Source organism: Zootoca vivipara, chromosome 9 (assembly GCF_965207765.1).
Source record: "Zootoca vivipara chromosome 9, rZooViv2.hap1.1, whole genome shotgun sequence".
Lineage (NCBI taxonomy): Eukaryota > Metazoa > Chordata > Lepidosauria > Squamata > Lacertidae > Zootoca > Zootoca vivipara.
The window spans coordinates 42,225,791-42,238,564 of record NC_142592.1 but is presented as its reverse complement, the minus strand read 5'-3'; the positions used below and the strand labels follow the sequence as shown (position 1 = coordinate 42,238,564).

The 12,774-nt window shown below is 44.2% G+C and overlaps 1 protein-coding gene across 3 annotated transcripts in view; it reads left to right on the top strand.

Annotated features, from left to right (window-relative positions):
* GRAP2 (GRB2 related adaptor protein 2) overlaps positions 1-12,774 on the top strand; it is a 51,007-nt gene that overhangs the window by 21,781 nt on the left and 16,452 nt on the right. Inside the window, exons 1-2 of one of the 3 annotated variants that reach the window (XM_035128254.3) lie at positions 9,412-9,531; positions 11,456-11,541. In XM_035128254.3, the coding sequence (XP_034984145.1) occupies positions 11,464-11,541 (78 nt within the window). In that variant the 5' untranslated portion in view covers positions 9,412-9,531; positions 11,456-11,463. The other 2 variants (XM_035128255.3, XM_035128253.3) reach the window with 2 other exon arrangements.

Below are 12,774 nucleotides of genomic sequence, written 5' to 3'. Positions count from 1 at the left end.
GGAGCCCAGGTAGACAAAATTGCCTACTATCTCAGGTGTGTGGGTCACCAATGCGGATGCATGGAGTACTGGTGATGTCCTGACCCAGGATGTTGGTCTTCATCAGGCTGATGGTAAGAACCAACTCCTTGGAATGTGGTGTCAAGGCTGCATCATCTGCAAACATCTCTCAGATAAGGACCCACCATGCTTTTGTACAGGCATGGATATGGCTAGATTGAACAGACCCCCAACCTTGGAAGACACTCTCTTCAGTTGAGCTGAAGGCATCATAGGAGAGATGATGCCCTGTTTATAGGGAAGCTATCCAAGGATGACCTGTCATACTGGACAACGCTAGGCATGTTCTCATGGAAGGACACTATCTTATGGAGCTGAGGTGGGTATCCTATTTTATTGAGAATAATCCTTTTTGGCTGACAAGGTCAAAGGCCTTTGTCAGGTCTGTGAAGGGAATGTACAAGGGGCATATCAGCATTTCTCCTGCAGCTGACGCAGTGAGAAAATCATGTCAACTGTTGATCTCTGAGCTCTAAAGCCTCATTGTGACTCAGGATACACTGTCAGTGAGTGACTGTAATCTGTTGAGAACTACACAGGCAAAGGCTTTCCCCACAGTACTCAGCAGGGAGAGAGGTAATTGACTATTGTAAATTATGGCTGGGTGTGTATAATAACAGCAGCTTCCTTTACAGAGCTATATATTGCATAGAATCAAACCGTTAACTTTGATAGGTTGCAGAAATGTATGTGAGACTCGGCATAGGAATATGCAGGATGTCATTCACAGTGTGAAAGGGCCTTTGATATCGTCTTGGATAAAAGGTCCTTGAGGAACATAAAACGAAAGCAAGAGGAAAGGAAACCTCACAAATGTCAGGGTGGAACTCTGTTGCATATGCATAGAGAAGAACAAACCATTAGCGGGGGGCGGGGGGGAATCAAAAAGAATCCAGTACTGCTCTTTGAGATCCACAAGGAAATATTATGGGGTTGTTTTAAGTTCATTTGATGAAAAGTGTTATGCAGGTTTCAAAGGCAAAATTACTGGTCAGGAGCAGTGAAGTAAGCTAAAGAGCTTTAGGTGCTGGTATTAGCCCAATTTTTCAGGCCAAGCTGAATAGTATATATATTTCAGTCACTTGTAAATCCAGCCCCTGGCAATAAAATATAACAGCAACCACATTTTATCCATCTGTTCGGTTGTTTCAAGAGGGCTCTGTCTCAGTGTCTCACTGATGTTGGAATTGGTGAAAATGAAAACAAGCAAGAGTCCTTTTACGCTTCCTAAATGCTGCTCCTTTTAAGGGATCCCACCTCAACTATCATTAATATCTTTTTGGAGGTTGAAATTTTAAACCATGTCTTGTCTCGCTCACTCCCCTTTCTTTCCAAAATGCATCTTTAAAACATGTAATCCCTATGGGGAGTTATTTTTCAAACTTATTTTTATTCAAGAAGGGTTAGTTACTGCCATTAGGCTCCTCAAATAAAAGATTCTGCTTATGCTAAGGCTGTGTCTTCGTAGAATTGTAGAGTTGGAAGGGACCAACAAGAGTAATCTAGTCCAACCCCCTGCAATGCAGGAATCTGTCACCCAAAGTGGGGCTGGAACCCATGGCCCTGAGATTGAGAGTCTCATGCTGTTCACATTAATGACAGCTAGGTCATGCTTGTTCTCAATACCGGTTGAAGCTGGTTTGGAGGGAAGCACATAAAAACACAGTATTTCATAAGAAATTACAGGAAAGATGGGGATTGTGGCTAATGTAGCATGTAATGGCTTAAAATGCAGGAGGGTCACCGCCTCTGCCACAATGGCCACCTTTCAAGCAAACAACTCATCCATGGGTGTATATGCTCATCTTCCCCTTGATCACCCGGAGAATGTTGCACATGATTTCGTACACTCAGTGTGTCCCAGTGCACATGAAGAGCCAGTAGTGATCAAAGAAATCGCTAGACAATGGTGTTCTTGACTCATTCATCAGCCAGCAAGCCAACACACGCCTATCCTGAGAACTGCCTTTTCAACAAGTTTATGATAGCTCTTTTAGCCTGCAAAGGGTTTTTGAATATATAGCCACCTCCTCAAGATGTAATAAAAATCCTTTCTTTCTGACAGCGTGTAATTGTCTTAAACTATAAGCCGTTGTGCCGTTTTACAGGCAAGAGATGATGAGGAAGGATAAATTACCAGAGAATTATTACTGACACATATCTTCATGGGAGTTGCCCATGTGCCTGTTTTGATGCCTTTGCAACTCCCATGAAGATATGTGTCAGTAATAATTCTCTGGTAATTTATCCTTTTGTCAACCAGGCACCCTCCAGATGATTTGGACTATAACTCCCATCAGGTGTTGCAGTCCAATGCAACGGGAGGCCGCAGGATAGGGAAGGCTATCTTGGTATACAAGCTTCTTGATAATGAACGACGTGACATGAGAAAGTCAGACAAGGGTGTTGCTTCTTCAGGTATCTCAGCCTGTGACCCATACATGCCCCCACCATCTCCTGTGTCCCTGTTTTCAAGGAATGTCCCTGATTTAGACAAGCCATCCCGGTTTCTGATTTGATCCAGGAATGTCCTGCTTTTCCTTAGGACGTTCCTATTTTCATCTGAGAAATGTTGGAGGGTATGCAAATTGGTGGGCAGAGGCTGGAACCGTGCAGGGATAAACCTGTCTGCAGTGCAGTTTGCAGGGACCAATAACATAACCATATATCCAAGCACATGTGCATGAGCTACTTGTTTATAATTAGGCACAGAAAATAAGTACTGTACACAAAAAGTGCAGTTGCAGCAAGAAGCAGGGGGGAAATGTAGATTTATATTCATACATTATTCGTTTCATTTAAGATACATCCATGCAAAGAGATTTCTCATAAAGCAGTAAATTTCCAATATGCTTTCTCATTAGGAATGTTACAAGCTTATGTGAAGATTCTCTAGCATTTCATTTATTCAACCCAGCAGGGAATTTAATTTAAGACCAGGATTTTGGGGCTATCAGAAACCAGGATAGCCCATACCTATTACAGATGTAACATAAGGGCAGTTAGCTATTTAGGGAGCCATCCAACCCCCCCCCCATAGCCCAATGGGTCTTTATAGAGCAGGCAGTGCCGCTGCCGCCACATCTGTGGGCCTGCTGGGCACAGTGGCTGGGGTGGAAGATTAGGGGCCAGGCAAATTGATGCCAACAGCGATTGAGCTTGGATTGTTCCTGGTGCTGTCATGTGATCACATCAGGATCAGCTTGGGATCCTGTGTATCCCCGCCAGCTCAGACCTGCACCTGCCTGCACGTGTGGTGGGCAGAAGGGAATTCTGTGCCAATGGAGTGAAGCTGCATCCCTCTGCAGGTGGAGACCAGCAGGGTCTTAGGGAGACTAGGAAGGGTTGGGTGAAGGATGCAAAAGCAGGGTTGAATTGCTCCGTTAATACTGTAGCGTCCAACATGAAATTGCGGAATTATAATTCATCAGGAAGTTCAACTATGCAGCTATATATTACTGTTTTCATGGTGGTGCGAGACATTTTTGCCACGCCAGATTAACACACCTACTCTTCTGGAAATGGTTATTTAATGCGAGAAAACTCTTAATGGTGGATTGTGGTAAGATACATCACTGCCAATTGTAAGCCATGTTTACATTTTCTGTACAAAATGAGTAAGTGTACTGGTATCCATGATGATATAAAAGTTTCCAGAATGATATAAAAACAAGTCCTATGCATCGTATGATTCTAATCATTGACAGAATTTAATAAATCTCCATTTTACGGATATAAAGTTTTAAAACTCCCACCCTTCCAAGCTCGTTGCTGCTTCTGTGTACAGTACTTCTTTTATTTGACTGGTCGTAAATCAACACCTGTAACTATTTTATTCTGCATAGCTCTTAGCTTTCGAGGGCTCTCTCCTTTGCTGGCAGCATTGGATTTCATGGGCTAATCGGGGAGGGAGCGCGGAAACTGGCAGTGACAGATGAAGCACTGGATTGAGCTAAATGGCCTCCCAACTCTCTGGGTCTGCCTTACTGGCAAATTCTTAAGAGGCAGCAGGAGCTACTGCCACTCAAGGCAGACCAAGCTGTAAGGCTGTACAGCAACACGGCATGTACGTCCCAGGAACTGCAGCCTAAACAGAATGCTGGACAACAAGGTCACATTGTGCCAGCTAATCTGGGCGTCGGCTGCCAGACGCCTGGCCTCCATTCTGCCTGTCTCGTGTTCGGTCACATGAATTCAAATTCATCTAAAATAAGCAACAAGGAAACAGAAAGTGCCGAAAGATACCCAGGAGGAAGTGTGCAAAGAAGATCCTTTTTATATTTAGGAATGACAGGTGATAACTCTCAGTGATGTGTCTCCAGTGGACCATTACCTTAAAAGTGATGAGGTTTTTTTCCCCTCCTTCACATAACACTTGTGCCTTCCTCACTAGCATATTTTACTTCTGCTGTGAGAGGCAGTGATGGAACTTGTTGCCATGGGAGTAGCCAGGATTTATTGGGGGGGGGGGCAGAACACCTACCTGTCCTGCTCCAGAACCTGTGATAGGTCACTTTGCGGAAGCCATGCCTATCGCTCAATCGGGTTGCGTCGCTAGAATGTGCCACAACATCACCCAAATGACCTCTGCAAGCATTTTAGTTTAAAATATTCTGATTATTTCTACTTTTAGTTAAGTATTTTTATTTACTATGGGGGCTACGCCCTTGCTCCTTGCTAGGGAACTTTGGGCTGGTTCATAAATGGCCTTGTCATGTAGCTTCTACATGTGGTAGAGCACAGAAGTAAGCCTCTGACTCACGCATGGGTATGTGTCAATGCACACAAACAAATTGCATACAAAGCAACTTTAATATGCTTTGAGGTCTACGAGTCCCACCCACTGACACCCTTTCTTCTCCACAGCTAGATCTCGTGAGTTGGATTTATGGTGTTCATGTAATTTAGCAGCAGTTGGAGGGGGGGCGCTCCTTGAGGTTTCTTTACTGTAAAAACAAAACCTCAAGACAGCTTACACTGGTAAAAACGATGAAATAAGTAAAAAGCAAATTTTAAGCAACAACCAGCAAGTTGGGAGCAGAGCAGGAAGATAAAACAATGTAACCCGAAGACAGAAAGATAAAAACAGCAGCTAATACTAATGCAGTTCCCTCCATGTGTACACAGAAGTAAGACCCACCGAGTTCAATGGGACTCACTCCAGCTAAGCATGTATAGGACTGCAGCCTTAAAGGTGTTTTTCTTTTGTTTTTGTTTTTGCAATTGTCATTTTATTGAAGTTTCCAGTAAATTGCATAATAAATATTCATCAACCTACAACAGAACAAATAGCAAGGCTCCTGTATGGTGCTCTCATCCTAGGTGAGTGTTCTGTTTTAATTTTTAGTAAATCTCTCCAGAATGGATGTCTTGGAGGCCCAGTATTTTTCATTCTTCTATTAAAAATCACAAAAATGGACACCAAAATTATTCAAAATTGCCATGCCTCATCACACACGCACCTCACCTCACAAGCCTGCTATGTTGTTTTGGCTCATGCATATTGGTTCTTATAATTTACAGCACATTATAAATGGCTGTCAACCCCTTCCAGTGTTCCCATATTTAGGTATGAGGCATGTATCCTAAGGCAAGTTGGTTCATCTGTATGTAAATTTCCCATGCTCTATCACAGGGGTCCCCAAACTAAGGCCCGGGGGCCAGATGTGGCCCAATCGCCTTCTAAATCCGGCCCGCGGACGGTCCGGGAATCAGCATGTTTTTCCATGAGTAGAATGTGTCCTTTTATTTAAAATGCATCTCTGTGTTATTTGTGGGGCCTCCCAGTGTTTTTCCATGAGTAGAATGTGTCCTTTTATTTAAAATGCATCTCTGGGTTATTTGTGGGGCATAGGAATTCGTTCATTTATTTTTCCCCAAAATATAGTCCAGCCCCCCACAAGGTCTGAGGGACAGTGGACCGGCCCCCGGCTAAAAAAGTTTGCTGACCCCTGCTCTATCATGTTTAGAACCTACACATGATACACATGATACACAGGGTTGCATAGAGGAGTCAGATGGCAGAAAACGAACAAATGAATCCATAAATGATTTCCAGCCTCTGATTATATTCCTTCTGTAGATGATGTACAACAGGGGTGGCCAACTCCCAAGAGACAGCGATCTACTCACAGAGTTAAAAACTGGCAGTGATCTACCCCCTTTTGGGGGTGTCAAAGTTTTTTTAGGAAGGGGGGTTCAGGTAAAAGTTATTGAGTTTTTTCAGGGAGGAGGTAAAATTTTGAGCTTCTTTTAGGGGAGCCACAGTTGTTCAGCTTCTTTGGGGGGAGCCAATGATCTACCACAGCGTTTCTCAACCGCTGTTCCGCGGCACAGTACTGTGCCGCGGGACGCTGGTTGGTGTGCCGGGAGACGCTGGCGACGAGAAGGGCGATTTGCTGCCCTGTCACGTGACTGGCGGCCGCCATTAGGGGCGCTGACCCGCCGGAAAGGAAGCCGGCCGGGTCACGACGGGGGCGGGGCGAGTGCAGCTCTCAACAGCCACCACCGTGGCTGTTTGTCTCGCTCTCGCTCCTCTTGCTGGCGGCGCCCGGGAGTTTTTTGGTCTGCGCGGGAGTGAGCGGCCTCTTCGGCAAGGAGTCCTGCAGAAGGTGAGGTGCTCTTCTTGCTAGCTCAGGGGTCGGCAACCCGCGGCTCCGGAGCCGCATGTGGGAGCCTCAAAAGGGAGCCTCACCAAGAAGCCCCAGCCCACACAGACAGGGACCGATCGGAGGTCGGTCCGTCGTTTGTTCCCTTCCGCTGCAGAAACTCCGCCGCCGGGGCTGCGCGCACGGGAAGAAGGCGGCGAGTGGCTCCGCCAAGGACATAATGCAGAACAGACCTGCAAAGGAACCCCTCAACAGTCTTTTGCCATTAAACTCCAACTTTTACACCATGCACTTTTTGCACCCGTGTGTGTAATGATTACGTCTCCCCTCCAAACTAAACTAAATATAGGGCGGCACAGAGTTGGTGTGCCGCGGGATTTTTTTTCATAGAACAAGTGTGCCGTGGCCCAAAAAAGGTTGAGAAACACTGATCTACCAGTGATCTACCGCAGACGTCCAGTGATCTACCAGTAGATCACGATCTACCTGTTGGACATGCCTGATGTACAAGACTGGAAGTTGGATGTAAAATTGTCAAGTTTGTGGCATATCAGTTACAATTTTAGGCATATCAGTTACAATTTTAGGCATTTGATAAGACTGTTTTAGAGCAGGGATGTCTTAACATTTGTTCCTGTTCAAATTATTTGTTTTATTTATTTATTAATTGCTTTGCAAGAGGCATCCCAAAGCAATTTACAATATTTTTGGAATATTCTAACTTTTTGGAAATCCTGTTTTTTTTGGAAAATTTATATTACCCCGATCGACTTGGGCTGTTCAGAGTTGTAATCCAACAACATTTGGAGAATGAACACAATGTGCCAGTCATGTGTCCTCTCATTTCTTCTGATGATACTCTCTTCTTGCGTATCTGTATCATCATCCTGGAGAGTGAAGTCAAATGGGCCCTAGAAAGCACTGCTAATAACAAGGCGAGTGGAAGTGATGATATTCCAGCTGAACTATTTAAAATTTTAAAAGATGGTGCTGTTAAGGTGCTACACTCAATATGCTAGCAAGTTTGGAAAACTCAGCAGTGGCCAGAGGATTGGAGAAGATCAGACTACATCCCAATCCCAAAGAAGGGCAGTGCCAAAGAATGCTCCAACTACCGCACAATTGCGCTCATTTCACACGCTAGCAAGGTTATGCTTAAAATTCTACAAGGCAGGCTTAAACAGTATGTGGACCGATAACTCCCAGAAGTGCAAGCTGGATTTCGAAGGGGCAGAGGAACCAGAGACGAAATTGCACACATGCGCTGGATTATGGAGAAAGCTAGAGAGTTCCAGAAAAACATCTACTTCTGCTTCCTTGACTACGCAAAAGCATTTGACTGTGTCAACCACAGCAAACTATGGCAAGTTCTTAAAGAAACGGGAGTGCCTGATCACCTCATCTGTCTCCTGAGAAATCTCTATGTGGGACAAGAAGCTACAGTTAGAACTGGATATGAAATAACTGATTGGTTCAAAATTGGGAAAGGAGTACGACAAGGCTGTATACTGTCTCCCTGCTTATTTAACTTATATGCAGAATTCATCATGCGAAAGGCTGGACTGGATAAATCCCAAGCCGGAATTAAGATCGCTGGAAGAAATATCAACAACCTCAGATATGCTGATGACACAACCTTGATGGCAGAAAGTGAGGAGGAATTAAAGAACCTTTTAATGAGGGTGAAAGAGGAAAGCGCAAAATTTGGTATGAAACTCAACATCAAAAAAACTAAGATCATGGCCACTGGTCCCATCACCACCTGGCAAATAGAAGGGGAAGAAATGGAGGCAGTGAGAGATTTTACTTTCTTGGGTTCCATGATCACTGCAGATGGTGACAGCAGTCACGAAATTTAAATACGCCTGCTTCTTGGAAGAAAAGTAATGACAAACCTAGACAGCATCTTAAAAAGCAGAGACATCACCTTGCTGACAAAGGTCTGTATCGTTAAAGCTATGGTTTTCCCAGTAGTGATGTATGGAAGTGAGAGCTGGACCATAAAGAAGGCTGATCGCCGAAGAATGGATGCTTTTGAATTATGGTGCTGGAGGAGACTCTTGAGAGTCCCATGGACTGCAAGAAGATCAAACCTATCCATTCTGAAGGAAATCAGCCCTGAGTGCTCCCTGGAAGGACAGATCGTGAAGCTGAGGCTCCAATACTTTGGCCACCTCATGAGAAGAGAAGACTCCCTGGAAAAGACCCTGATGTTGGGAAAGATGGAGGGCACTAGGAGAAGGGGACGACAAAGGACGAGGTAGTTGGACAGTGTTCTCAAAGCTATGAACATGAGTTTGACCAAGCTGCAGGAGGCAGTGGAAGACAGAACTGCTTGACGTGCTCTGGTCCATGGGGTCACGAAGAGTCAGACATGACTAAACGACTACACAACAACAACAATCATCATCAAATATCTGGAAAACCAGCTTTATTATTTTTTTCTTGTGAATATAACATACGCCAACTTTGGCTTGGTTTGTTTTAGTTTTTATGTGTTTGTTTCATGAAGTTCTTTTTTTTTAAAAAAAAAAGTATGAGCACAATGTGATAACAAAGAACTATGGGTAATGAAGCACATTCTGTAGATTTTTGCAAGGGCTGTGTTCATGGTACAGCCTCTCACATGCACTATAAAGTGAGCCACTTCCTGCCTTGCTCTTGGCAGCTTGAGCAGGGAAGAGCAGCAGATTGAGGTAAAGGGACTGTTACATCGATAGTCCTTTCAGATCATATCACAACCCTGCTAGCAGGAAATGGTAAGAAGAGCTTTCCTGTCCTTTATCCTAGCATCACCAGTTGCAAACGTAAAAACAAGCCTTTTTGTCTGCAGCACAATCAGAACCCAGTGCATTCATCTGAGGTATGTTCAAGTTCTGTATATTTGATCCGTCTGAACGCAATATTAGAAGACAGATACACAAGAGTGTACAGTGGTACCTTGGTTCTCAAATGCCTTGGTACTCAAGCAACTTGGAACACAAACACTGCAAACCCGGAAGTGCCGTAAGTTTGCAAACTTTTTTCGGAAGCAGGACGTGCTCCATTTTTAGTGTTACGCTGATGATTTGAGTGTTAAGCTGATGATCTGAGTGCCACGCTTCCATTTTGAGTGTTACGCTGAGGTCTGTCTGTTTTTGCTATTTAATTAGCATTTTTGTTTTTGAGGCTCTTTTTGTTTTTTGTTTTTGTTACTGTGTGGAACCCAGTTCAGCTACTGGTGGATTGATTGTGTAATGGCAGTACATTGTTTATTGCTCTCATTTTATGGATCAATGGTCTCATTAGGTAGTAAAATTCATGTTAGATTGCTGATTTAGGGGTTGTTTTTAAAAGTCTGGAAAGGATTAATCTATTTTGCATTACTTTCTATGGGAAAGCGTGCCTTGGTTTTGGAACGCTCTTACGGAACGGATTAAGTTTGAGAAACTCTGGGGAACTTCTGACCAGCCAGATATTGTTAGACTCCAACTTCCATCTTTCCCAGCCAGCATGGTCAGTGATCAGAGCTGATGGGAGCTGGAGTCCAGCAACATCTGGAGGTCCACAGGTTCAACACCGCTCCACTACGGTATGTAAATATCTCTATTTGGTGCCAAAATGGAGTTCTTGTAGAGCTCTTGTGCACCTGCAGGTATTTTGACATCATTGCAGCAGGGATGGGAAACCTGTGATTCTCCAGACATCGTTGACCTATTATTCCTGACCATTGGCCATGCTGGCTGTGGAGGGTGGGAGTTGTAGTACAACATCGTCTGCAGGGTCACAGGCTTTTCCATCTCTGATTCTGACATTTGTGAGAATTGATATTTATATTTCTCAACCATTTTTTTAATCCCATCGGATATCGAAGCCATTTTCACACTGTGGTCTGGGCTGCCTCTTTCTGGTTCAGCTGAACCCCCAGCTGCTCCTTCTCTTGGAGACATGTGTTTTCAACATGTACAGGCAACCAGGGCTGGCTCTAGGTAGAGTCCCGGTGGCGGGGGGGTGCGAGGGCGCCGGGCCGGTAGGCCGGGTGCTGCGCGGCAGCCATGCTGCGCCCTGTGAGGGCGCCGGAGCAATCTCCACCCCTCAGCGCCAGGGCGTGTGACCTGCTCAAGACTGCCCTGCAGGCAACTTCCAACTAAGCTATTGTAATGCACGGTACAGAAAGTTGCTGCCCTTAAAGACCATTTGTAAACTGCACCATGCACATTCTTATGGAAATTCTCAGTGTGGAGGCACTGCTCCTTCAGCAAGCCTGAAACCTTCATTTTGAGAAGCATATGGTTTCTCCAAATGCAACACTTTGTACATAAGGAAGCACTGGTGTCTCTTTCTGGCCACTTGTTTGTGCATTTTGCAGAGGGTGTGTGTATTTGTATACTAGGCTGGAAGATGTAAATGGAATTATCTGGCCATTGGTGCATGTTGACTGATAGTGCCTTTCCTGCAGGGATGATGATGCGGCCCAAGATAATGATTGATTTGATGATGGGGAAGGCTGTGGGAATGTATTTCAGTGTGACGATGCTTAGCTTTTCTGACTTTGGCCAATTGTACTATTGACCCTGTTATAGGTTGAGTTGAGTTTAGGATTGTGACTCGATTATGCTGGTGTCTGTAGAGGCATAACAGTTCTAGTGATACCTGCCCAAGTGGGGAAATACTTATAGAACTTATAGAACAAGCTCATCCAAAGATCCCCTGAGTAAAGGGGCCATAGCAAGCTTTCCTGTGTTCAGTACACTTCCACAAAACAGATATTAATACTATACTAAGCTTTACCATCAATCCCTTCACAGGAGACAGTATGGAAGCTACTGCAAAGTTTGACTTCAATGCAACAGGAGAGGATGAACTGAGTTTCCGGGTTGGGGATGTTCTGAAGGTAAGTGCAAACCAAGGTTTCACCCAAATATTTTCTCTTTTAACGCTGTAAGTTCTGCTCAGTGCTTATGTGCTTGTATTAACCATCCATCCCATAAACCAGCAATCCCACAACTGGCACCGGTAGATTAGTGGTTCACTGATAATTCCCAGGTTGCATAGTAAAAAGAAAATCCTTCTTAGTCCAAAATTTAAATCTGCATTTCAAAGATGAACAAGAAGAACAAAGACTCAAAGTAGCACCTTCTACAAGGACATTAAGCAATCGCAAACAATGGAAGAGTTTTGTACAAGGAAATCATTTGGGACAATATGGGCCGGGTGTGTGTGTCTTGTTTACCAATGTTCTTCAAATCCTATGACTGCCTCCCCCAACCTGATGCCCTCCAAATGTTTTGTACTACAGCTCCCATCCCCTCTGACCCTTGGCAATGCTGGCTGGGGCTCATGGGATAAATAATCCAACCAGGTTGTGGGAAGGCTGTCCTCTGGAACAGTAACCTAACTGTGAAATATCTCTATTTCACACAACATGTACATACCAAGTACCAGGCTGTTTTTGAAAAGTGATATGGGTCACAGCCCTGATGTGGAGAAGATGAAAGAGGCAGGAAGTGTGAGGCCCACTGACAGGAGGAAACCTATCTCCTCACACTGCAACCCCTTCTTTAGAAAAATGATCAGAAGCCAGCCCTCCATGCACCAGAGAAATGGATTGCTCCAGATACCTCTTTCCAGGAAAGTAAGCATTAGACAGAGGTCGCGGTCGCCTTTAGTATTTTTACCATTTGAGCATTGGCTCATGGGAAGATAAACAGCTGCATTTATTTTAAGTGATATTTAGTTCAGCCACTGGCATAGCTAATTTAGCTGGTTCCTAGCCACACATATTTTTGGTAGTTTGGCATGAGGTACCATCACTAAGGTTCACCAGATGATTACACGGTGGTTATTTCTGTGAAGAGAAAAAATAAAGCGAGATTTTCTATGATGATAGCAGATTATTTACAAAAAATTCTAGCCTGCTTAATGGTTTAAAAGTCTTTATGTGGTGTACGCTATGTACAATGCAGAACAACATAACAGGAATTATCCTCTGTTGTGTTCTACTCTCTAGGCATTTATACCTGTGTGTGTAAGGAAGTCAAAGTGCTACCAAATTCAGAAAAGGATTGATGCATGAAGAGGTAGAGCCAAAACACAATGGCCACAATTCAATACAGACATTTAGATA